This window comes from Podarcis tiliguerta (genome assembly GCF_965153285.1).
Source record: "Podarcis tiliguerta genome assembly, chromosome: 5".
NCBI classification, from domain to species: Eukaryota; Metazoa; Chordata; class Lepidosauria; order Squamata; family Lacertidae; genus Podarcis; species Podarcis tiliguerta.
In genome coordinates, this window is record NC_139538.1 from 39,003,752 (window position 1) to 39,029,495 (window position 25,744).

General features: G+C 42.0%; 1 protein-coding gene across 6 annotated transcripts in view; it reads right to left on the minus strand.

Annotated features, from left to right (window-relative positions):
• NGEF (neuronal guanine nucleotide exchange factor) overlaps positions 1–25,744 on the minus strand; it is a 59,500-nt gene that overhangs the window by 28,638 nt on the left and 5,118 nt on the right. For 2 of the 6 annotated variants that reach the window (XR_014511986.1, XM_083443236.1), the window contains exons 2-7: positions 16,259–16,348; positions 15,561–15,662; positions 13,461–13,800; positions 10,695–10,824; positions 1,382–1,612; positions 385–527 (exon numbers count right to left, since the gene is read on the minus strand). Coding sequence is in view for 4 of the 6 variants with exons in the window: in XM_083443236.1 (XP_083299362.1) it covers positions 385–527; positions 1,382–1,612; positions 10,695–10,824; positions 13,461–13,725 (769 nt within the window). In the remaining 2 variants the exon portion in view is untranslated. The remainder of the gene's footprint in view (positions 1–384; positions 528–1,381; positions 1,613–10,694; positions 10,825–13,460; positions 13,801–15,560; positions 15,663–16,258; positions 16,349–25,744) is intronic. The other 4 variants (XR_014511985.1, XM_083443235.1, XM_083443237.1 and 1 more) reach the window with 3 other exon arrangements.

The following is a 25,744-nucleotide window of genomic DNA, read 5'->3' on the forward strand; positions in this document are numbered from 1 at the left end:
GGTGGGGAAGGTGTTTATACAGATCTCAAATTTATTTCTGGTGTGTTTTATGTTTCTTAATGACATATGAACACATACTCATTAATTTCAGTGTGTTATCCAGTTTTATGGAAAGTGGGAAATGTGGAGCCAACTTCTTCTGCCTTCTGTTTTGCTATATATAATACAACAACAATCATATGGATGTTTATGCATCCATACAATCCTATGGATGTCTTACTGAGGTGGATATGACTCACGGGCTAAGGTTATGTGAGATTCATTTGCACACACTAGAACCTCCAATACCATTTTAAAAGGAAAAGGAAAAGAACTTTCCCAGAAGGAGAAACATTTGACTGTAACTAGTAGCACACAGGACTGCAGCCTGAGTGTTGGTCTTACCTATTTGCTCAATGAAGTTTTTCCAAGAGTCAGCTGTCATGGGATGAATCACTTGCAGAGCCTCGGGGAAAGCAGCCGGGCAGTCGGGATGCACAGGGCTTTCTTCGGAACTAGAAACTGGTCCAGCCATGGAAGGAGACTCACTTTGGGTGAGAAAACCAACAAAAACAAACCAAGGAGTATGGATGCCTGTTCTGTTTCCTTCCCACCCTACTGGCAGAATCAGTTCGGGCTAACAGCAAGGGACTACATGGGCTGCAGGCGCTCTTAAAGGGACCAAGGTAAATAAACCAAACTTAAAATTTGACTCCGGGATCTATCACGCCCTCACTGCCACGGTCCCTGGAAACTGAGCACACTGGGCTCCCTCCCAGAAAGAAAGGAAAAATCCAGTAAGCCCCTGCTGAAGTGAAGCAGGCGAAAGGAAAGGAGGGATGGGGTTCAAGAGGGGCAACAGAAAGGAGGGCAAATGAGGAATCAACCTTTCCTAGGGAGGTGCAAGCCAATGATAACATTGCAAAAAGGAGAGGGGCCGGGGCTCACACACACTCCCTGGTGTTCTATACCCCCCCTCCACCTCGGGAAGTCCTGGTCTCCGGTCCCTCACAGCACTGAGGGGAGGGGCGGAGGGAACCACTTCGACGCCCCGACTCAGAAGCGCGGGAGTGAGTGGCCGAGCTGGGGCGAGGCGGGGAGGGCAGCGGCTGCTTTAACCCTCGCTCCCTCGTCCGAGAAATGGACGGGAAGAGAAATGGAGGAGGGCAGCCTCGAGGAGACCTGGAAACTAAGCCTCCGGACTTGGCGGCGGGTGCCTGCCTGCGGGGGAGTCCAGAGGGGAGCTCTGCCCCACATTCCCTACAGGGGGCGGGCAGGCACGCGGGGCACGCGGCTTGGCGCCAAGACCAGCGAACTTCCCGCTCGCGAGTCTTTAGCTCTACGTCGAAGGGGGCGCCCCCTGCTCTATGAGGGCGAAGGGCTCGCCTCCTCTTTGGCTCACCTGCCGGGCGGGCGGGCTCCGGCCACGCTCTCCGCGGAGCCTTCATGGTCCAGGGCGCAGGCGGCGCTGAGCGCGGCAGCCAGGAGCTCCATGCGAGGCGGCGAAAGCGACGGCAGCAGCAGCGAGTCATGCAGCGAGCGGCTGCTACTGCTACGGAGCGATTCCGCAGCAGGCGCGGGGCTGGGGGAGTCCGGGCGGTTGCCACGGTAACCGGGGTAGGAAGGGAGCAGCCTGCGCGGGAGGGGGAAATAAAAGAGAGAGAGAGAGAAAAGAAAGGAAAGGTCGGTGGCGCACGAGGGGGAGGGAGGCCGCCGCCGCCACTGCCGCCCCCTCTGCGCTTTCCCTCGCCTTATTACTCCTGAGCAGCTCCCGAGCGCCCACTTCTTCCGCTCAATCCCCAAACAGCCACCTTCCCAAAGAAGGCGAAATGACCTCCCCACACCCCCCTCAGTTTTTGTCCTGTTCACAAAGACCACTCTCTCGGGCGCACACGGTGGAGAACAGCAGGCAGAGAAGTCCCTCGCAGCTGCTGCGCCCAAAACTCAAGAGAAAGCCCCAACCACCCCCGCGCACTGGTCTTTAACGAGACCCCCCCCCCCGCCCCCAAAAAGAGATCTCTAGGCAAAGAGAGGCGCGCGCACCGCTGCAAAACAGGTAATCTCCGCGCAGAAGAGCGGACACCTGTTTCCCCCAGGAGTCTGGGAAACACTTGGGAGGGGTTGGGAGGGAGCGCTCCTTAGAAACTAGCCTACCCTTTTAGCCCATTATTGTCCTCTCTGACTGGCAGACTCTCTCCAAGGTCTCACTCAGTACAGTCAGCTCTGCCACCTGAGATCCTGAAGTGCCAGGGATTGGACCCGAGAGCTCTCCTGTGCAACAGACAACTTGTATAAGGCTGTTAACGGGAACACTTAACCCTATAAAGGCTTCAATGATCTTACAAGTCACACTCGGAATGGTAAAAGGAAGGGTTTTAGTCCCCCCCCCTCCCTTTCATTGCATGCTTATGTTCAGGATCCCCCTTTGCATTTTCGCGTGGAAAATCGGGCAATAATGGTAGTTATTATTAAATATTAAATATTTGTTTATACCCTACCTTTTCCCCTGATGGAACGCAAGGTGGCTTACTTATAAAAATGTTCCAACTGCAGCAGTTCAACCAATGATACGGTTTGTGGCGTTTGCCACATGAATTGACATGGCTTTTCATCCTGAATGAAGTTAGCCTCTTATTAGGACTGTGCAATTTATAGAAGTCTACCACTGGGTTATTAGTCATGATAGCTAAAATGAGATAATCCATGTTCCAAGAGAACATATCTGCAGGCAAACAACAATAGATAGGTTTCCTCATGAGTTTCTCAGGGTTATCTGCCTGACTACTCTGAAGGCACAATGCTGGATTATAATAAGGATGTTAGCTCTGATCCAGCAAAGAGATTACAATGTTCATCTGATGTCCAGTTTGCATTCTCTTGCAAGCTGGAGTGTAGGAGGAGAGTTATTTTCTTCCATTTCTTTCTATTTTGGTGCACTTATTTTTAAAGAATGAAAATTAATAATTGAATGCACTGTCATCCAAAAATACAAAGATAACCAGATCTAAACTACAGAAAGGCATGTCAATTCTGGGGATTTTAGAAAATCTCAGCAGTCTCTTCCCTCATTACCTCTGAGTTCCTAGCTCTGCAGAAATTCCACACAAACATAGGAAAATAATACATGCTACAAAAACCCTTCTTGATTTGGATTTCAATGTTATATGTTCTGATTCAGGGATATTTTTCAAACATCAGCATTTGAATTTCTATTTCATGTGCCAAATTGGAGCAAACACATCTTCCTCTAGCTATTTATGCCAAGCTTGGGAACTGAAAGAAAAACTCAGAAATGGGGCACATTTTGTATAAAGGCTAGTTCTCATCTTCCTCTTTGGAAATTATGCAAACAGTAGGAAATAAGAATTATGAAATATAGGCAATGGTGTTACATAACCTATATCTGTATTCCTGGGTTTAAATAAAAGTCAATTATTTTTCAATTATATTTTAATATTTTAGACACACACACACTCTGTATTAGAACAGTTTGGATAAAATTATTTCACTTAAATTGGTATCCACTTGGGTCAAGTTACATGAACAATTTAGCTGTATACTGGTATTGCCTGAGCACACAGTTTGACCCATATTGTATGTGCAATTGAGAAACAAGGGGTGGTGGTAAGGTTAAAATGATTTTGCTGCTTGAGGGGTTTGGCAGCTCATAAAAGGGGCAGGGCAGGGTGGGTTGGGCATTTGGATAAGTTTTATGTTCCAGTCAGCTAATTCTAGTGGATGGAAGTAAATATTGGATGGTTAAGTTGAAGAAATTTCAGTGAGGCAGCCCTAGTAATATTCTTGCTGATAGGAAACTTTAAATTCTTCATCCTAGGCCTAGGACATTGGAAAGTGGGAGGGGCATTTGAGGAAAAACAGAAAACATGAGCATGTGGGTACATTGTACATTTCTTGAAGCATTATGTATAGAGGGGCATATGTGCATGCCCAAGTTTGTGGGTAGCTATAGCCTAGTACAGGGTGAGTCTTGAGGCCCCAAGGAACATGTGTACTCTGTATCCACGGGGCCTCTTTTAAAGGACTCACCCTGTATGAGGGACAGAATATGAAGAGGCCAGGGATTCAAAGTAGATTTTCTTCACTTGCTCCCACAGGAGGCAGTGATGGCCACTAACTTAGATGGCTTTAAAAAAGAATAAGACAAATTCATGGAGGAGAGCGCTATGGATGAACTCTAGCTAAGGTGGCAGCAAACTCCGCAAACAGATGCTGAGCAAGATGCTGGGCTTGCGACCCACGGCTCTGAGAGAGAGCCAAATGAGGTTCCTCCTAGCGGACAGGGACAAGGACGTTACTGCCTTAGTGGCTTCCTTTTTAATCTCCATCCAGAGCCGTCTTTCCCATAGGGCTTAGTTGCGCCAAGGCCTCTCAGGGGCGCCCCAACAAGTGGGGGAGCTGTGCAGCTTTGCCGGCGACTCCCCTTTCCCTGCATGCCCACCAGCTGCGTCCCGCCAACCATAAGGCTGGCGGGCGTGCAGCTTCCCTCCCAAGCCTCCTTGGGAGGAGAGCGATCCCCGCGGAGGCTTGGGAGGGGCGCAACTTCACTCCCAAGCCTCTGCGAGGATCGCTCTCCCGCAGTGGCATGGGGGAGAGTTGCGCCCCCCCCCGGATGGCTGGCAGTGTGCAGCTGTGACCACTCCAACACTATCCATGGTAATTTATTTATTTTTAATAATTTTTATTAAGTTTCATATTACCAAATTAAACACACCAAACCAATTAGTCCAAATTATAACAATACATTTCATGTAATCCAATTAATTTACGAATTATAATTTTTTGTGGGGGGTACCTATGCTTCTCGATCGGCAGGATCCATGGTAATTGATCGACTATCCATGGTAATTTGGGGGCATTGGGCAGATATTTGCACCCCGGCACCGCATCTGCTAAAGATGGCCCTGTCTCCATCTTACCCGAAAGGGTTCTTAATGAATCATCCCTCAAGGGAATAGACAGAGTGAAGCAGATCAATTGAGTGCCTTGTGACCCTCGACAGCCTCACTACTGTCCCTTTTAATTTATCCCATGGACTTGAAATGTCTTAACTTGCAATGCCAATAAAGGTACCATATTTGTCTTGTATTGCTAAGATGGCCATGCTCTGCCTCCACAGTTGGAGACAGTAAAGTTTCCGAGTATCAGTTGCTGGAAGCTACAGGAGGGGAGAGTGCTGCTCTTGTGCTGGAATCCTTCTTGCAGGTTTCTCACAGGCATCTGGTGGGCCACTGTGAGAACAGGATGCTGGACTAGATGGGTCACTGGCCTGATCCAGCAAGCTGTTCCTACGTAAATTTTGGACAGGTTGAGACAAATTGTGGTGGTAAACCTCAATCCCTCAGCAGGAGATCAGAGCCAGATTTCCACTATCTTTAATATTTGAAAAAGGTGGCTCAAAGGAAAAGGTTGTATGAATCTCTGTATTAGTAATTAAAGGTTCTGTGACTGGGAAGTAATTACTTATTTTGTAGCACATATTGAATTGTACACTCATTGAATATGGCTACTGTGCTTCTTGCTTTGTATGTTAATTCAATGTAGATCTCCATACAGATGCTTGGGCTTCACTTACACTGATGAAGGTACCCAAATTCTTTGTGTTTCCACAAAATATAGAAACTTCAAATTTGGCAGTCAAATCAAAGCACTGATTACTAGAAAAGACTGAAAAACAGTATTTTGGTCTAATGATCTAGTCACAAGATATGAAGACTCCCTCATAATATTGCCAGCATTCCTGCAGAGATAATGCTAAGTCACATATATGATGGAAGAGAGGGTTGGGGGGGGGGGTCGATCCTGATATTAGAACCAACCTCAGATTATAGGCATGAGTGAAGCCGTGCAAAGGTTATGTAGAAAGGAATCCTTTACTAAATAAATGAATAAACCGAAGAACCAATTCGATGGACCAGGAATCAACCTGACTGCAATGCATAACCTGGATTTAGTGTCTATTACCTGAATTTGGGTTTTGAGGAGTACTGCATAGGGTAATGGGGAAAGAGTGTGTACAGTATACCACTTCCTTTCTGAGGTAAAAGAAAGCAGGAAGACTTTGATTAAGCAAAAGTAGTAATAGAAGTTGTGTGCTAATGGACAGCCAGCTAAAAGGGAAGAAACAGTAAAGAGGAAGAAATAAAAATGTGCCTAGTAGAAGATTGGATTTGAAACTACCCAGGTATCTGTTGAAAAACAATACAGCAAAATATAGCAGGATCGTTTCCAATACCTAATTTAAAATTATTTAGACCTTGGATACTTGATCTCTTTAAAGATTCTATCCCATCATTGCATTTGAACAAATTACTTCTAAAATGCCTTATTACTCCTTTGTACCACAAATGGATAATAATGAATTGTGACGTTATTTCTTCCAGTGTTATCATCCAGTAACACATTTTTTGAGCAAAGTGATCAGTTAACTTTAATCTCTGCACTTGAGTACACTTTAATGGAAAATTCAATTCACTGATGCCTAGTTTTTACATTTATAACAATTCAGTGCATCTGGCTAGTTCTTTAACAATGTGCTGCTAAATTGGTTTATGTACTACTAAATTGGTTGACCTTTTTACGGTTTTGTAATGCATTTTTTCTGTTAAATTCTATTATACATAAATATTGCAGGTTAGATAGAAGTCACCTCAAAAAAGTAATTAAATTGGTATAACTAGTGCTTCTAGAAGAATTATTATCTTTGACTCCAGATCTACCCTACCCTTTTATGCAAAGCTAAAGGCATCTCTTTTTGCATGATCTTATCCCACAATTACATGATATATGAAATAACTTGTCAGTGACATTAATGTGATATTCTACCCATCCATAATAGATTTAGGGAATGAATATAGCTCTCAAGAGTAAGGCAGAGGTGGGAAAACTGGACTAGCTATGATGCTCTTGCTTGGGTTCTGTCCTATACAATTGCTTAAATATGACCTATATAAATAATTCAGCAGAGAAGCTCAAAGTCTCCTAATAATTTTCTTAATACATATTTTAAAATCTTCATTTATCCCCCCCCCCCAAGTGATTGCATGTAAATCCTTAAGCTCCTTCACAATTCGGTTACTTCTGACATCAGTTCCTGTGTATTTCAGGTATGTGGGATTTTTCTTTCCAATGCAAAAGTGAAACTGACAGCTTATTTACATTTTAAAATCCTATTTACATTTGCTAAATGTAATTTGCTGTAGCTCTCTTAGCAGCTGAGGTTAGCTCATTTATATCTGTCATGATATAATAGCAAAAAATTTTTAGAAGGGGTGGGAAAAGACCCTACAAGGTGTTAAAAACTTCCTCTAAGGAATTTTTATTCAAACCAAGAGGAAATATACACCTCAGATTATGCTAAAATATTTGTGGTGGGTTTTTTGTTTGTTTTTTAAATGAGAACATTTCCCTCTACATCATGTAGCAAGGATCGTTACTAAAGTCAGCCGAAAGCAGAATTTGGAGGTGAATTTGGACAGTCCAAATCAAGTGAATCATCTAAGGGATTTTGAAGGATGCTACAGCACATTCCTAGCCCCTTTCCCCCCTTTCCTGCTAATATAGGGAGGGACTGGATTATGGAAACTGCAGAGGAGAATCAGCTTGTGGGAGGCAGTTCCCTGCCTGCCAAGTCTCCTTTCAGTTGCCCCTAGGCCATTTTTAATCATTCCTCCTAGCTGTCTTGTTTCTGAAACCTGAAGTTAACCCTGCTGGAGGAAAGCATCCTTGTGCCCCCTCCCTCTGCAAGAAAGGAAATGTTAGAAACAGATTTGCCAAGATAGTGTACTTTACTCCTTAGTCTAATGAACTTCCTTAGTGGGGAGTAGGTCAACTCATAACCCTATATTGGCACTGAATTTTGCCTTCAAGTTCAGGTCAAATTTGGAGACTCCTGCTTTTGCAAAACATCTGGGGAATTATGTGGAAAGAAACATTTAGCTAGGGATATATAGCATAACTTTATTGGGAAGGAGGATTCCTGCATACTTGTGGCATTGCCATTTCTCTAAATAACATGCAGGAATTTTATATGGCTAATAGCATTTTTCTTGTCCTTACTTTTTTGTGGGCAAATACATTATTAAAAAAAACACCACAAGAGGAATCAGCTTTTTCTTTTGAAGGCACTGAGGGGTTTTTTTTTTTTGTCTTTAATTCAAGGCAGGGACAGGCGGTTACTGGGCTGGATTTGCAGTAAATGTGACATGCAGCCAAAGTTCTTTGGACTTGCCAAGTATGTATGAACTTTGGACTGTTTATTCCTGTAACTAGTCAATGAATCAGGAACAGAAGATTTTTAGGGAGCATGTTACAGGGCTTCCTTACAAGGACTAATACAGAACTACCAATTATTTAAAACAAGTTGTGTGTGCAGTGCCAGAGTATACCGTATTTTGCGCTCTATAAGACGCACCAGACCACAAGACGCACCTAGTTTTTGGAGGAGGAAAACAAGGGGAAAAAATTCTGAATCTCAGAAGCCAGAACAGCAAGAGGGGTAGCTGCGCAGTGAAAGCAGCAATCCCTCTTGCTGTTCTGGCGTCTGTGATAGCTGCGCAGCCTGCATTCGCTCCATAAGACTCACACACATTTCCCCTTACTTTTTAGGAGGGAAAAAGTAAGTCTTATAGAGCAAAAAATACGGTAGTTAAGATTACATTTATTTGCAACGCAATTTTAAAAGACAATGATGGAGGGAACAGAGGTGAGGCAGGTGGGAGGGGCATGGGAAGTGGAGTTTTGATCATCATTTGACCATTGGGTTTAAGACAGCAGAATCCCAATCCGGCCTTGATCTTGAAATCAAAGCAAAACTTTATATGTGATAGGGATCAGATATCTTTAAGATGAAGCAGCTTAAAGACAGAACATGTTCATGTGGTCACAGACACTCATATTTTGACATCTGAAATGGAAAAGGAAATACTGTATGGTATTTTTATCTACAAATGCTTTATTTTAGGATTAATGCCCCTGGTGAATTCAATAAAGCCTAAATGTGCTGACCTTCAGAGCATGATATATATCGTGTATTTATCTTTTAGCTGTGGGCAGAATTTGTTTATGTTTGTTTATTTTTTTGCTGTATTTTAACTTTAGGCTTAATAGTTTCACCTAGTGTGCCAGTAAGTTAATGGCTTGCTTTCTGCACTGTAACGGTGTAACAATTTTGCAATATTTGTAATCTTTAGTAATTCTTTCTCAAACAACTATTCAAGAATACAGTAGCCTTGATACCACCACCTTCTGTTGCAGCAGTATTGAGAGTCCCCTTCTCTTCCCCTTACTAAACAGATAACTGGGACATCATTGTTTTATCTAATTGTATGCGACTTTGGTGGCTTTTAGCCATGAAGCAGCTTACAAATCTTAATACAAGGTGATAGGTGATTGTACTCCATGACCCATAACAGTCAAGAAGTGGTGTGGAAGGGAACATGCAGAGTGTTGCTTGCACTCATAGAACACCCACCAAGTGACCAGGCACATGGAACTTCTCCCATTCCCAAAGCAACCTTTCCTCACAGAGGAATTGATCATTTTGGTTGCCTTTTTCTAGACCTTTTCCATGAAAGGAATTAGAAATGAGGTGGGCAAATGGTTTTATTCAAAGGACGCGAGGAAAACTCATCCTTTTTGAGGATTCCATTACTGTCAAACCTTGGGTTAAATATGCTTCAGGTTGAGCGTTTTCAGGTTACGCTCTGCAGCAACCCAGAAGTAACAGGACGCGTTACTTCCAGGTTTCGCCACTCGCGCATGCGCAGACGCTCAAAATGACATCACAGGCATGCGTGGAAGCGGCAAAACGCAACCCGTGCACACATAGACACGCAGTCGCATGTTACGTTCTACTCAGGATGCGAATGGGGCTCCGGAACGGATCCCGTTCGCATCCAGAGGTACCACTGTATTCCAGTCTCAGCATAGATTTATATAATGGCATTATGGTATCAGCAGTATTATTTTCAGTTCCTTTCCTAATGATCCTTAGCAAGGGATCTGCCTTTTCCACAGCTGCCACACACTGGGTCAACATTTTCATCGAGCTATAAAGCTAACATTCTCTGATTGTAAATAGATGATAGGCTTGTCTGTGGCCAACACTTTGTTCTGCAATGTATGTGGTCTACAGAGGTTGGGGAGGAGAGGATAGTCCATTAAGAAGGAACTGCCACTTCCTAAACCAGAGGTTTTCCAACTGTTTTGAGTCCACGGCTCCCTTGACCACCTACATTCTTTCTGCGGCACTCCTGTGGCGCTTAGCTCAGTTATGTCAACCCTTGCCTGCAGAGCTGGCAGCCCCTCACCCTTTTTCAAACACCCTTCCTTGTGGAGTCTTCCCTCATGCCCAGAATCCAATTTTTGTCCCATACTTTTCACAGAGCTTTCCATAGCTGTACCAGGAAGGCCTCTGGCTCCTGTGCTACCTCTTTTAACTGGGGAGAAAGAGCTCTAAAGCAGCCTATAGCCATCATTATCCAACAAGGGCTGCATAAAAAAGAAAACAAGCAACTGATGCCTGTACATATTTATAGAGTAATGGAAAAATAAACCTGCGGAATAAAGTAATAAATGTGAAAGTGCTGCACGCAATTTGACCAATCCATTTGATACGCATTTAAAACCCATTTTATCCTTTTTTTTTTTTTTTTTTTTGCCTTCTGTATCTCAAGGGAAATTGCTTTCTTCCTTACCTTTGCAACCATTGTTCTTCTGCGGCTGTCATATCTCGTTTTACATGTAGAGACAGGCCCTTGTGAAATATGCGCAACAATTCTTCTTTGTTCAGAAGCTCATTTCTGGTATTACCATTTTTTAGTGAGGCTTTGAAATAAAGAAATAAATTTTCTGTCAGTTCTATAAAATATTTGCAGTTAAGAAAAAAGAGAGGTTGAGAGTTTTGTTTTGTGGCTGATTCATTTCTTCACAGTGTTGTTGTTGTTTTTACAAACACATGACTACTTGATACATATATAGGTAAGCTTGTGGCTGTTACCTTGCAGAAATCCCAGCCCTTAGTTTCCTGGAAGCTTTCCTAGAACTTAGTTTCATTATTGAGAAAGAAGCCTCAGAGATATGTTCTCAGGCATTGGCTTTAAATTAGCTATTTGTTCCAGGAACAGAATGATAAAAGTCCTACATATTTTCATCAAAATGAGCCAGAAAAAGTTCCCACAAGAAACCAGACGTGATCTCATCTGATTCATGGCTGTTTGTTAAAATTTGGGAGGATGGGAATGAAAATGATGCACTTTACCACTTTACCAGCATAATGTACTTTGATGTTAATATGCATTTTCCCTCCTTTGTTGCACACTTTCGTGTCTGATGGATGCACTCACGTAGCAAGAATATCACATTTCGCAAATGCAGTATTTTTTATTTGGAAAATGTAGCATTTCTCCCAGACAGTGCATTGATTGCTATTATGGTTGCTGCACTGAACATTTTTGTATGAGCATTTTTACATGAGATTAATGGGGACCAAGTAAATATTGTTTTGTGATGAAATTAGTGATAAGTTTTCCCTGGCTATTTGTTTGATACATAACCATATTCAGCTTACATACAATTTCTAGTTACCATTCTGCCTTTTTTTCTGTGTCAAATTTCATTCTACCAATGGATTGTGGAGCTTTTTCCTGTCTGCCCTTCTCTACCCTCTTCTACCTGCAAAGTGTAAATCCTGAGCCAGTCTGCTATTTGATGTATGAGACATTTGACCTTGATACTGGGGCACATTATATCCAGGAAGCAGCTGATTAATCATGCTGCTACTTCAGCCCTTTCAGCCTTTTCACACCAAGCTGGTTCATTTGGGTGGGTGGGATAGGAGGACAAACCCATAACCACAATTGGCTCCAGACTGCTTTCTCTCACCAGAACCCCCAAATAAGAGAGGGGCAGGTGAACACAGAGCCCATGTGCAAGGGGCAAATGCCCAGACCCAGTTCTACATAAACAGAGTAGGATCAGCTTGGCACAGTTCTGTAAACAAACAATACATCAGAGATCTCAAATGTAAGATAAAAGAGCTCACCCATCGTTGCTGTCCGTGTACTTTAGCTAGTGCTGCAAGACGAGGTTCTCCGTTTGCCCAAGATTTAGGCTTTACAGAGACACACAGTACCCATTGAGGTATGAAGGCTGAAGATAATTCTCTGCTAGTTGTCTGAATAAATGTTAGCTTAGGTGAAAGAGAGGTTCCCTGGCTCTTCATAAAGTCCTGTTACGTTCTGAAGACGTCATGAATTCCTCTTCTAGTTCTTTAGGTGAGCAGCTGCTGCTTCAGCAACAGAACAGCAGAGAGTGGGTAAGACCGCAACTGGTCAGACTACACAGATTTAAGTTGTAACTTGTAGCAGATCAGCTTGTTTTCAAATAGATTCTGCTGGGACTGAAACAGGCAATGATGTCTTTCTTTACAGTTGTTATGAATCTGTGCTGTGTGTAGGTCACATTCTCATCTGCACCAAGTTTGGTGCAGAGGCTCTCTTGAGCTCAGGTGACCCAATGAGAAAATCTGTTTTGTTAGCCTTGCTGCATACTGCATTCACTGGGTGGAGAAATGTCTGCCCTAGCATACAAAAGAGCTCATTTTGTCCATATACCATACTACGATGACTGGAGCAGCATATTAAGTAGAAGTTTTTAGTCTTGTGATTATCTGCTTGGAGAAAGGGAAGAGATTTACCTTGTGTGTTATATTGCAAGAAAGAATGGGCCCAGTCTTCTGTGAGAGGGCATTAGGATGGGGCAATTTGTTATCTAAGCTCATTTCCAGAAGGAGAAACAAAAAAACAGCTATCTCTTTGGGGAGAAACCCATTTCTTTGCCAACAAAAGTTGTCTTTACCTGGCGTCAAGGAAAAGTTTATTGGCAGAAGCACAACAATCATCATGATAACGTAGAGGAAGAATTTTGAATGGTTAAAATGTGCTATAGACATGCTAAGTATTATTAATTACTTTGCTGTGTGGTTAACAATAATCTTGTTGTGTTTGGTTCTCAAGGTTGCAGTCTAAACACACTTATTAAAGAGTAAGTTCCATTGCACTTCATGGACTTGTGTGTAAACTTGTCTAGCATTGTGCTGTTAATATGTCTCTTGCTCCAGTAGACACTATCATTTGTATGAAATGTTTTGCTTGTTCTTGCTGTTCGTTCCTTCTTTAGTTGTGGGTCTTGCCAACCAAACAGAGCTTCATTGTAAGTGAAATGGCATCAGATCTCATCCCGTTTGGCTTCCTCTCTTGTTTTTACAGTTTTAGACTTGCAGCAACTTGATATCCAGTAGGTGCAGCCGGTGTACGAAGGCAGGGACCCAGATTCTAGAGTCTTAAGAAGTCTCTCGCTGTTCTTCCTGTAAACCCTCTCCCCCAACCCTTGCTTTATACTTTTACTCATAACTCTCAGTCTCAATGGGGAAAGAAGGGAGAGTAACTACTTAGACTACTTACCTTCAACACTTTCAGTTTGAACCTCTCTGCTGCTCCTCGCTTTCCCTCTGTTCCGAAGTCTGAAGGAGCGGTAGTACCTGGAATTTCTTCGAATCGGAATGTAGTGCGTCTGTGATTCCTTCTCAGTCACATGGTCAGAAGCCTCTGACTCATCATCGCAGATCAAGTCCACGCATGATACTGCCTGCGAAGAACTATCCTTCCAATGACCATGGACTGATTTCCTACTGTGTCTTTCCACCTCTTCTAGTTCTTCTGTCTCCATGGCAACAAGTTGGATTGTTTAATAACACCAAAGCAGACAACGAGGAACCTTTATAAATTCCATCAGGTCTCTTGGCTTTAGAATTAAAAACAAAGTGTAAGAAAGTTTATTTAAACAGTAAAAGGAAAATTTTCATCTATAACAATGTAGAATTTCCAGAGGGGAGAGATATTAATCATTCTGTTGCAGCAAAATGAACAGTCTTGTGGCACCTTAAGTACTAACAAATTTTATTATGACCCAAGCTTTCATGGACTAAAGTCTACTTCATCAGATGCAGGAAGTGTAATCTTCAGCTGGAGATACATAAACACACAGGATGGCAAGGGTGAAGGTTAGGGGATGTTCCTGATTATGGTTCATTGTTATTGGCACAGGTGTTATCAAACTGTCTGAAACATTAATTTAAATGTTGATATTAGAGTTATCATGCTTTCAAAAACTGCATCGGGACATGATATGTCATGATCACCTTGAAAAACTATTCAAGCTAAACTCCAAATTCCTCTGCAATAGAGTTATTTTTGAATGGGAAACATTTGGTCTTCCCTGACGCCCTTGAAGACGCAATTTTACACTTTCATTTAAATTGTCTATTCATATGGTACAAACAAAGAACAAAAAATGATCTAGATGGAGATTAGTAAGTGCAATAACCCCAGAACCTGACCCTTTATGCTACCCTAAGGAAAATAGAAGCATCTCTACTCAGGAAGGACCTTTGGCACCTCCTCTTTCCCCTCCAGACTGACACCTGCAGAACTGGACAAGGATGCCACAGCCAGCTCCTCAGTGAGGTGGTGGCAACTGCTCTATAGGCCTTGCTGGACTACATAAGGTCTTGGATGACCCCAGCTAATAGCTGAGACAAGGCCTTCCAAATTTTTGTCAGTGGGGCCCAGGACCCTAACCTGTTTGATCTGTTTCCTCTTTCTTTCGGGAATGTACAATCTCATTGAACAGCTCACCTCTTATATACCCAATTGATCTCTATGCCCTGCAGATGAGAGCCCCCTGCAGATACCATCATATCAGGAGTTCTTCTCCGCTCAGCATAGGAATCAGGCCTTTTCTGTTGTGCCGCTGTCATGAATGAGCCAGCCCTCAGGGAAAGTTTGCAGCCAGCTCCCAGTGAAGGAAGTAGCTAGGAAGAGAGAGGGTTAATCTCTCAAGACAGGATGATTATAGCCGAGAGCCAACTCCCCTGCCCTTAGGAATGTCAACTGATAAAATTGCGGAGAGTCAGCCAGCAGCTTGCCAGCGTGCTAATGAAGAACAAAATGCAGGGGCTAGAAATGAAAGCAGCTCAGAGAGGGGAAGGACCACGGAAGTACTGTTTCAGAGAATGAGGAAGGGGTGGGAGCTGACCCCCTTAGTCCACTTAGTCCAAGGTCTAGGTGTATGGGACAGAATATGTCACAAGAGGAGGTTCGGCTGTTCCTGGTCTTGCTGGAAACACCCTCCTCAGAAGGGACATATTTGATTTATAGCCTGTGATCACCACTCCAGTGAACTCTGTTTTTGCAATAAATCTTCTATTTAATTAACTACGCTCATTTGTTATCAAGACTCCCTGACAGCCACCTACCCTTTGGAATTCACTTCTCTTAAATATTAGACAAGTGCCAATAAATGCTGTCTTTTCAGTGCCTCTTAAAGACCTTCCTTCTTAAACAACCCTTTTCAGCTGAGCTCTTTCCCAGTTTGCATCTCTACTAGAATTGTTTTTAAGGCATTCTTATAGCTTTATCACTTGTTGTTTGCTGCCCTAGGCTCCTTTGGGAGAAAGGGTGAAATATAAATTTAACAAAAAATAAAGTTTTATCATTGATAACCTTGTGTGAGATGTTCAGATTGGTCATACAATGAACTTCACGTCTGATCTTCTTAGCTTATTCACAACTTCCAAATGCTGTGGGGTGGATATATTCCATTCTCTAGGAAGAATCGTTAGTAGTAGCTGTCAAGCCTCGGTATCAAGGATAAGAAATTTAGCACATTCCTAATTCAATGTCATTATCAAATCCCACCCCCCAAGCAAAAAGATGTCATGGATTTCTCAGAGCTTTGCCAGAGTTTGTTTAGGGCAAACAGGAAGCTGTTTTACAAGACAGGAAAAAATCAAGCTAGTTCATAACTCCTAACTAAAACTGGATCTGGAGCAACAGGGCTGTTTAATGTCTGCTGCATGTTCACCCTTTCCACATATAGCCCCACCAATGCATGAAATAAATATCCTCCTTGACTAGCTATGACCTGTTGTTGCTCATCCAGTACCTTGCAAAGGCTTCAGATACAAACAAGAAACAGTTATGCATTAACTTATTAACAAGACCCACCCATCCTGGTTCTTACAACTCCCTTTCTGGTTTTCAATAATCTTTTTTGAAAATTAAATATAACAGATTTCCAGTAAATATAGAAAACATCAAGAAAAAGCTCAGTATACAATTGCATCAATTATACATCTTAATTGCCTAAGACTACACACACACACACACACACACACACACACACTTATACTAAAAATTACCTTTTAAATCCAGTTATAATCTAAACAGCCAGTCTTGTTTTTAACTTTTGCCAATGTTCAGTTGTCTGCAGAACTTGTTTCTTTCTGGACCTGTATGTAAATATAGCTCATTTAAGACATCATACCAAGCTGTGGTTTCAGCTAACGATAAATAGTCTAGGATTGATCAATGGTCTGAGTTTCCCTACATGCATTAGGTAAATAATGACATAGAGCTGCTTGCTTTTCTTCTTTTTTTTAAATCCAGCTTCATAAATTCACTCCTGTCTTGATGATTTAACAGGTGTGGTCGGAGGTGGGTGGCATCAAGGGACCATCTCCTCCTCCAGCCATGCAGGAAAATGGTGGCACCCCTGGACCAACCATGGCCATGCTGAGCAGCAAATGCCACTCCCCCCAGAGCCCCAGGTTAGCAGGTATTCTGTACCTCAGTCAACCTACACCTGCACACATTCACCCACACTCACATGCTGAACAGTTACAGATCTCAATAATTCCTTGGGAGATATAAAAGGCCACATTACAACACTGGCAGCCTAACCCTATGAGACTAAAATCAAATTTAATCTAGGACTATGCAGCATTTATGTAGCAGAACAAAACAAAAATGACATTCATTGTCCAGAATAGGCATAAAAAACAAGAGGATTGTGTACAGTGGAGAAAGCACATAGTAAGAATGTGCAAATGTGATGGAAGTCTAACAGTGCAATCCTATGCAGGCTCACTCTGGAGCAAGTCCCATCAAGTTCAGTAGGCCTTACTCCCAAGTAAATGGAAGTAAAAGCATCCAAACTGAGGACAGGGAGGCCAGCTTTGTTTCCAAAACAAGATTTATTGTGACAAACAATTGCCACCATTGTCATATTAATGCTTTGCACACAGTGGGTTGTATCCAACCACATTGTGTACATAAGTTAGTCAATTTAATTGAATAGATATACTCTGAGTAGAACTGAAGTTGGATACGACTCAGTGATTATTATTTTTTACAAAAATTAAACGAGATTGTGGAGTTTCGGAATAGTAATCAAGCTTATTGTCAATTTCCACTGCATTCAGTACTCTAGGAAGCCACGGGTAAAGGAACATAGAGCAAGTAAAAGACTCATTGATACAACCATTTTGGCAAAATGGGGATTTGTTGAAGCCACTCAAGCTGAATTTTCTTAATGCTGTGACTGGCCTTGTGAATATTAGTCTTTATTGAGACCATAATCTTTCATCTCCTGTTTCCACTCACATCTTGAGAGGGCTTTCATACAGTAGCTAGGCATCGGTTGATGGAACCTATTGGAGCATTCACAGGATGAGTCACCATGCCATCAGTCAGCTTGTGGTGGCTTTCATCCTGTTAAGAGCGGCGGTAGGATATGGCAGCCCAAAAATGTCCTCATAGGAAGCAATACGCTGTTGCCTGATTGAGTAGGTGAATTGCACTGGCATGAAGGTGCTACATAAAGACTAAAATGAATGATGTGCTTTCAGAAGAGACATTTTGCTTCACCTCTAGGAAACAAATAGTGCTGAAATTGCGAAGATGACTCATTAACAGTGTAACAGCTCTCAAGAGAGGTGAGGAGAAATGCAGCAAGAAGAACAACAGGGCGCAGCTGAAGGGAGTATAATATTCAAACTTGGAAGACTTGGAAGCATTAGCCTTCTGGGGGTGGAAATATACATGATGCAAGATCTTTATCTTCAAATGTAGATTGCTGTCAAACCACAGTAAAAAAATAATGAGGGAGGGCAGAAGAGGGGTACTGAACTCTGTTTCCCATTATCTGTTTCACCACAGCCCTGTTGCAGATATTAATATTGTGCAGTCTGAAGCAAAAGAACTGACTCCTTTTGGAAGGCAACTTTGTCCCAAATCATAAAAATATTATTCAAACTTTACTTGCAGAACTTTCTTCATAACAGAATTAAAACATCCAATGAGAGCCAGTGTGGTGTAGTGGTTAAGAGCGGTAGTCACGTAATCTGGGGAACCGGGTTCGCGTCTCCGTTCCTCCACATGCAGCTGCTGGGTGACCTTGGGCCAGTCACACTTCCTTGAAGTCTCTCAGCCCCACTCACCTCACAGAGTGTTTGTTGTGGGGGAGGAAGGGAAAGGAGATTGTTAGCCGCTTTGAGACTCCTTAAAGGGAGTGAAAGGCGGGATATCAAATCCAAACTCCTCTTCTTCTTCTTCTTCTGATACATCCAAACAGTTCCATAAGACATATGCCATTCAAAGTCATAGGCTCAGCATCTTACAAAATGTGAAATAATCCAAAGAGACCTATAAGTAAAGGTCTCTCTCTTTCAACATCCATTTTGCCTAGATCTGTTTTCCTGGAGAGCTTCATTTAAATCTTCGTTCCATGCAGCCTGGGAGAGAACAAAGAAGCAGCCACCACCTTTCCAAGATGGCAGATTTGCAACTCAATACCTTAATCACCTGATCTAAGGTTACTCACTCACGTGTTAGCTAGCAGAAAGCAACAATCAGTTTATTATCAACTCACCAAGAGCTCAGAGTGCTCTTCTTGCTTCAGTGGAATCTCCCTATGCTAAATCTTTTCACCAATAGATAGACATTCCAATTTCAGTGTCAATTAAACCAATTATACTTAACAAACCTCTCCTTCAAGGTTGCTTCCCTAACACAGCCACCCCTAGCCAGTAGCAGATATCATATTGGAAAAAAGTGGCTGGAGGAAAGAGTTGCAGAGTGAAAAGTGGCTGGTTAGCTGCTGCTTCCCACAGTGACTTGCATTCAAAATCTGCTGGTGTCATATATAATTCTAAATAGCTGAGGGGAACCAGCTTTACTACATGCTCAGTATAAGATCAAAAAAGGAGAGGGCACGTCAAAGTTGGTCTATTGTAAAGTATGTGTCTTATATCAGAACAGCATTCAAACAAGTCCTCTGCAATAAGGCAAGAAATATAAAGTGTTTTGTAATAGGGTTTCCTTGGCTGTGTGAGAAAGAAAATAAAGCCGGGGCTTTGTTTCAGCCAGAACTTGTCGGAACTCAGTTTCAGCACCTCTCAGTTGGGTGCCATTGGCATTCTAAGAGAACAAGGGTGATACACAGCATACGCATTACTACCAGAGCAAATGCTAAATTGATCAGGTCACAGGAACAATGGAAATCTAAGGAGGCTCAACACTAGAATGTTGGACAGAAGACATACTGGATCAAGCAATAAGTGAGCAAATATATATTATAGATATGAAAGCAGGGGAAATCTGGAAGACATTTTTTGAGCTATTTGAACAAGAGACGAACGCAGCATTGAACTGTGGTTCTGATTTAGCCTCACATTTCTTTTTGCTAAGCCCTTTCCCTCCCCACTACACTTCACATTCCTCTATTGTTGTTGATGTTGGTGGGACATTGAGTTAGGACTGGCCAGGGATGGGAGACGTAATTTTATGTCTACACTTTGTGATATGTAATTAATTATTTATTCTACTGATACTTTAAAAATTAATGAAATTTGTCATTTTTTTAAAAAAAAGGCAGAGCTCCCTTTGCACCCTGAAAATATGACAAATTTTTCCAGAGAATGTGTTAATATACAAGGAGCAGAATCAGAACTTTATGGACCAGTAAGCTGCATTATTTTATTGTGAGGAGAATGAACAGAACCCCCTCCTCCGGTAGCATATTATGACATTTGGAGTGTTCTACTGCTTATACTGCATTTGGGTTAGTAATCCTGTGCTGACAGTCATACTGAAATGTTCTTGTTGTTATTCTAGAATATACAGAGAGAGGCTAATAAGGTCAAATATTAATGCAGTGCTGAAGACTGGCTAGGCATTGGATGAGGAATTTGAAGAATGTGGAGAATGTATATGCTTTACTGTTCAATGAAAGTATTGCTGTATTTGAATTGGCTTCCTCTTGTCCATCAGTTAAAACATCAAAAGGCTTATAATAACTTTACAAAAGGACCCCTTGAAGAAAGACAAAGTCAGGTGCTTTGTGGAAAACAAAGCAAAAGCTGTCCTTGCTTTCGCAGGGGAAAGTGGCTGGATTTCAGTTACTAGAAGATCTTCATTGGATTCATACGATAGCGCTATGTCTGATGGACAACTCATTATTGGATTTAAATTACTTCAACTCCATTCGTTTCAGAGGGTCTGCTCTGAAAATGACTTATTTGGATACCATCCCTGGGAATGTATAAGTTGGGGTCCTGGAAGGTATAAAAAACGGGGAATCCCACCCCCTACATAGCACGAGACATCTGACTTCTAAAGTTTGAGATTAGGCAGGAAGCACTTCTCCTAATCCCCAGATGGATTGGTACACCTGTCTCCAATATGTGCACTAGCAGGGAATTAGAGTCTGCGGACACACACCTCATGGCACACAACCCCAAACCTCCCTTGTCCTTTTAGGATACTTTGACAAGATAGAGGCCATGTAGCCCTTCCTATATTGCTAAACTCCTGTCATCCCTAATGGGACTGATGGGAGTTGGATTCCAGCAACACACATTCTGGAGGGCCACACATTCCCAACCACTGGTTTAAACTAGGAGCTTTACTTCCCCTGCAGTTTAAGGAAAGTCATAGAGGACTGGTTATTGAGGATCAGGGAAAGCACTTTCCCATGGTGCTGCCTATGGATCAGACACGGCTTTACACAGCCTGTTGTGAAAGTGCTTCACATATTCTTCCTTAGAGGGTTTTAGGCTAGTTATGTGTGCCTGTGATTGTCATAGTTGATAGATCAAAGGAAGTAAACAGTAGTACGTAGTACATAAAAATCCATCTTAAAATGTTGAATTCTTAAAACGTCGTATCTTAGAACATGTGGCTAACAATTAAACATGTAAGTGTTACATATTTAAAGGCAAAATTATAGTTAGAATTGCTCTATTTGTGCTAACACGGTATTGCTTTTTCACACTTCTGGTATTGATTCATTATGTAATAAAAGCAGATAGCCAGGGTTCATAAAACATGTTTGCAATAATAGTTAGTGCATCAAAGTTCACTTAGATCATTCACATCCTGCACAAATCTGTGCTTTGTCTCATGGGTCTCATTGAGGGGAAGCAGCTAAAAGCAGTTATCTTAGAGTAGGATTGCTCCTTTGGGGCTATTAAGCAGTCATTGTCATGTCGGAAAAGTCAGCCTTCGGTATATTGAAAACTAAGGAAAACAGAAGGCCTTTTCACTGCCATTATAAGATTCAGAACTAATTAAACTATAGGCTAACCTTATTTTATTCACATTCCTAAAGCTAGTTCATAAGCAAAGATTGAAGGTCCTTTTCTCTGTAAAGAGTTCCCATACCTAAGGGAATCTATCATGAAATGTAAAGATGGATTAAAGGAAGCTTTGACCTCCTCTGCCTATTTTTCAGTGTAAAACATTCCAGAACCCTGATCTAGCTCATTCTACTGTAGCATAAGCCACTTCCATTTTAGAGGGATAAAAAAGTTGTCAGGAGAACAGCTTGCTTCAATGTCATTCTTTCTTTCCTTGTTGTGTGGATAAACATCAATCAATCTAAATTGGCCAGAGCTGTCAATCTTACACACTTCAAGGTGATTTCTAGATTCACTGGGACAAATGTTAACACCTTTTTCTCATAAGGCTGCTGTTAACTTACATCATCAATGCCCAAGATCTAGTTGAAACACAATTAAACAGGATTTCCTGTGCCTTAAGTACAGGAGTGAGGGATCTTTTGGAAGCCTGAAGGTCATATTCCCTTCAGGACAACCTTTTGGAAGGTCAGATGCCAGTACCAGAGAGGCGAGAGGCAAAACTGGGCAGAGCAAACTAATGCAAATTTTACCTTTGCACACCCCTCTCTATCCTCCATGAATGCAAGCAAGAGGCATTATTGGAGTTCAATGACACATTCCAGCAACGCAAAAGCTCTCAAGGAGGATACAAAGCAGTGCTGCTGAGGGGTGTAACCTGAGGAAGAAGAGGTGTGGCCTGGATAGAGTTCAAGGGTCAGATAGACAGAAATGGAGGGCTTCGTTTGGCTTAAGGCCTGGGGTTCACCACCCCAGCCTTAACGCAACAATACTCTCAGCTTGCAAGAGCCCCTGAAGGTATAGGCAATAATTAGAATTAGAATTCTAAAAAGGTAAACTATATGTAATAATAATAATAATATGCCACCCAACTGACTGGGCTGCCCCAACCACTCGCAGCTACCAACAAAATATTAAAACACAGGAAAACAGCAACCATTAAAAACTTCCCTGAACTTCAGATACCTTCTAAAAGTCAAATAGTTGTTTATCTGTTTGACATCTGATGGGAGGGCGTAGATCTCTGAACTGTAGGCAGGTGTGTTATTAACTGTCACTTTATTTCTCTTTCTTGCTACTTCTTAAGCAACATCTAAGCATGTTTAGGATATGAAAATTCTTTAGCTCTGATGTTCTTAATGAACTAGTTGAAGGCCTGGTGAGGTGGGAATGTAAATAAGTTTTTTTAAAAAAAAATTGCTGGCATATTTCTGTGGGGAAGCGGAGACTGTCAGTAATATTATGTATTAAAATGGCTTGATAAAAAGTGTGGGTGTTTGCCATAACGGCTAAACCAACACAATTTATTAGGCTAGAGAGGCCTTTGCCAACCTAGTGCCCTCTAGATGTTTTGGACTATCATGCCCATCACCTGTATTGGCTGGGGCTGATGATGGGCCTTGTAGTCTAAGACATCTGGCGAAAGCTGGACTAAAAGAACAAAGACAGGTTGAGTTGATGATAAATTGGATTAGTTCTACTCCGAAACTGAGCATCACTTATTGAATTACGTCCATACAGCATATCAAAAGAGTACTTGAAAAGAAAAGAAAAGAAAAGAACTTCACCTCAAAGTAAACTACATTTTACAATTTAATTGAATATTGTTAATATTGATTATTACCAAACAGAAACTATGGGTTTACAATGTTTTGCTGGTTTATTCCAGCATGGTCCTCAACATGTAAAATCAGACTAGTCGTTATAAGAAGGTAATATACTGAATTAAAAAATATAAATCTATACAGGTTTAGTTGTATTCTCAACCTGGTTTCTCTCTCTCTCTCTCCACAGTCTGGTAGCAGTTGGGTAGAACAAGTATTAAAAGTTATTCTTTTGTCTTAATGCTTATCACCCTGTCCACACCCATGTGATAAAAAGTGTTGGTAGATTGGATATGAGTGTGTACATGACCGCCCATCATTCCTTTCTACCACACAAATATTTATGAGTTGATTACTCAATACTCAAATATGCTTGCTTTATTTCCTCTTTGCACTCTTCACAATTGCCTCCATTTTTGTGCACCCCCACTAGCACCCATAATTGTAATGATCATGCTTGGATGGGTGTGTACACAATAACCAAACCACATGCAAAAGATCAACAAGAAAGATCAACTTTCAGCAGGCATGGAGTTAGTCCACTATGTACAGTGCTTCTAATATACATGTCCACAGTGTAGTTTAAAATAGGATGAAACGCTAGGAATTTCCAGGTTTTTTTGGAGCACGCTTTGTAGTGCCATGGGGCTGGGAAATCCAGAATGATATAATGGATAAATCACTGGACTAGGAAGAACCAGATTCAAATCACTGTTTATACAGGAAATTCATTTGGTGGCCTTGGGCAAGTCATTATCTCTCAACCTAGCCTATTCCACAGGGTTTCCTTTGAGGATAAAATGGGGTTGGGGACCCCATAACAGAAAGTGCATATTAAGTTTAAGTTAAACCACAATAGCAATGATGGTACCATAGCAAAAGAGTCAGGTATTTGTAGATCAGCCTTTCCCAACCATCAGCCTCAGGCAGCATGGCCAATGGTTAGGGATGATGGAATTTGGAGTCCAAAATATCTAGGAGGCACCTCCATTTTGGCTACCTCTTTTCTCCAGCTGCTGTAGTCTGTATGGTTTCACAGTCAGATGAGCAGCATATAAATGATAAGTTATCACCATCACATACTTCTACAGACTTAGTGGGTTCTACATATACAGTTCCCATGGTCCTGTCTTTGAATATAGTGCACATACATAGGAGCATCCAAGCCCTTTGAGCTGTCTAGGAGTGTCTGGCAAATGGGAGGTTCCCATCTTTGTATACTCCTGGGGGAACCACAAGAAAGGATGGGCCTAGACCAGCCTTCACCAACTACACTTGCTAGCTTGTATTGCTGTGAGTTGCAGTCTCAAACATCTGGAGGGCACTAGGTTGGTTCAAGGAAAAAACAGGTACAAAAAGAGAATTCCTGGATGCCAAGATCCAAGTTTGGGGCAAGTAGTCTTTAGTGACAGAACCCCAGCAGAGATTTAAAGCACAAAATATGCAGCAAAGTAAAGTGTGGAAATATAGGCTGTTAGACCTTTAAAACATGTCCTTCCAAGTTCTTTCCAAAGTTGTCCTCATCCCCAGCATAGAAAAAGGCCACATGCTTGGTAGGTTAAAATGGTTTACTACAAATTATCCAAAGGTCAAGTTCTTGTGCTTTAAAAAATACAACATTTAGAAACAGTTGCACAGGCAGTAAAACCAGGCTCAGTCACAGTGGTGAAAGTTCCTAAATTATTGGTATAGGAAGTCAAGAGTGGCTTGTGAGATACATGCAGTCTGAGCCTGGAGCAACCAGCTCAGATGTCTTCACAGGTAGACTGAGGTGGAACAAAGGCTTGATTACCTAGGTCCTAGTCTCTCCCAAGGTGAGCTATGCCTGGCAGGACAGTTTACTTTATGGTCTTAACCCCTTCATACATTAATTACACTTAAGTATGTTGGTTATATGAGGCTGCTTATCCCACAGTCCTAGACCTTGGTGTATATGAAGGATATTTTTGGTGCATGCCGGCATTCTATAGGCAAGCCTGGTTTGTGGGCTATTTTAGGGGAGGGGGGCTTTATTCTCCAATCACTCTGTGAAATAACTCAGCCCACCCCCAATCTGATTGAGGCCTGGAAGATTATTCTGTTACAAATATGATTTGAAGGAAAATATCTGTATCTATTTTACAGGCACCGGTGGATATAGACATAACTAGCATCCTGTATTACAGTGCCACAGTCACAGAGCAAACATCTACGGCTTTGTGACCTATTGTATAAATTTAATGAGGTTGGCAGAGAATTGTCTTAGTAACTGGTGCTCAGTATGGTGGAAAGATCACACTGTAGAGATGCTAGACTGCATCAAATTTGATAGTGTCAACCCACTGAATGTCATGCCGGGTTATTTCCCAAGGTCAGAATTTGTACTGCCAGTCCGACACCCAAATGGCAAGAGGTTCGCAAGTGAGCCTCTCATTTCTTTCTTTTTTACTGTCATTTCTTCGGCGCATTTCTAGGAGCTGTCTCAGCCTATTTTTAGAACATGGCAGTTCCTCTGAGAAACACCCTCAGTTTCTATTTTTCTTCTGTACTTTCTTCTATAATAAGAAAGGGAGGGAGAGAGGAATCAAGACTCAGTGATTAAGACACTGGCCTGTAAATTGTGGAT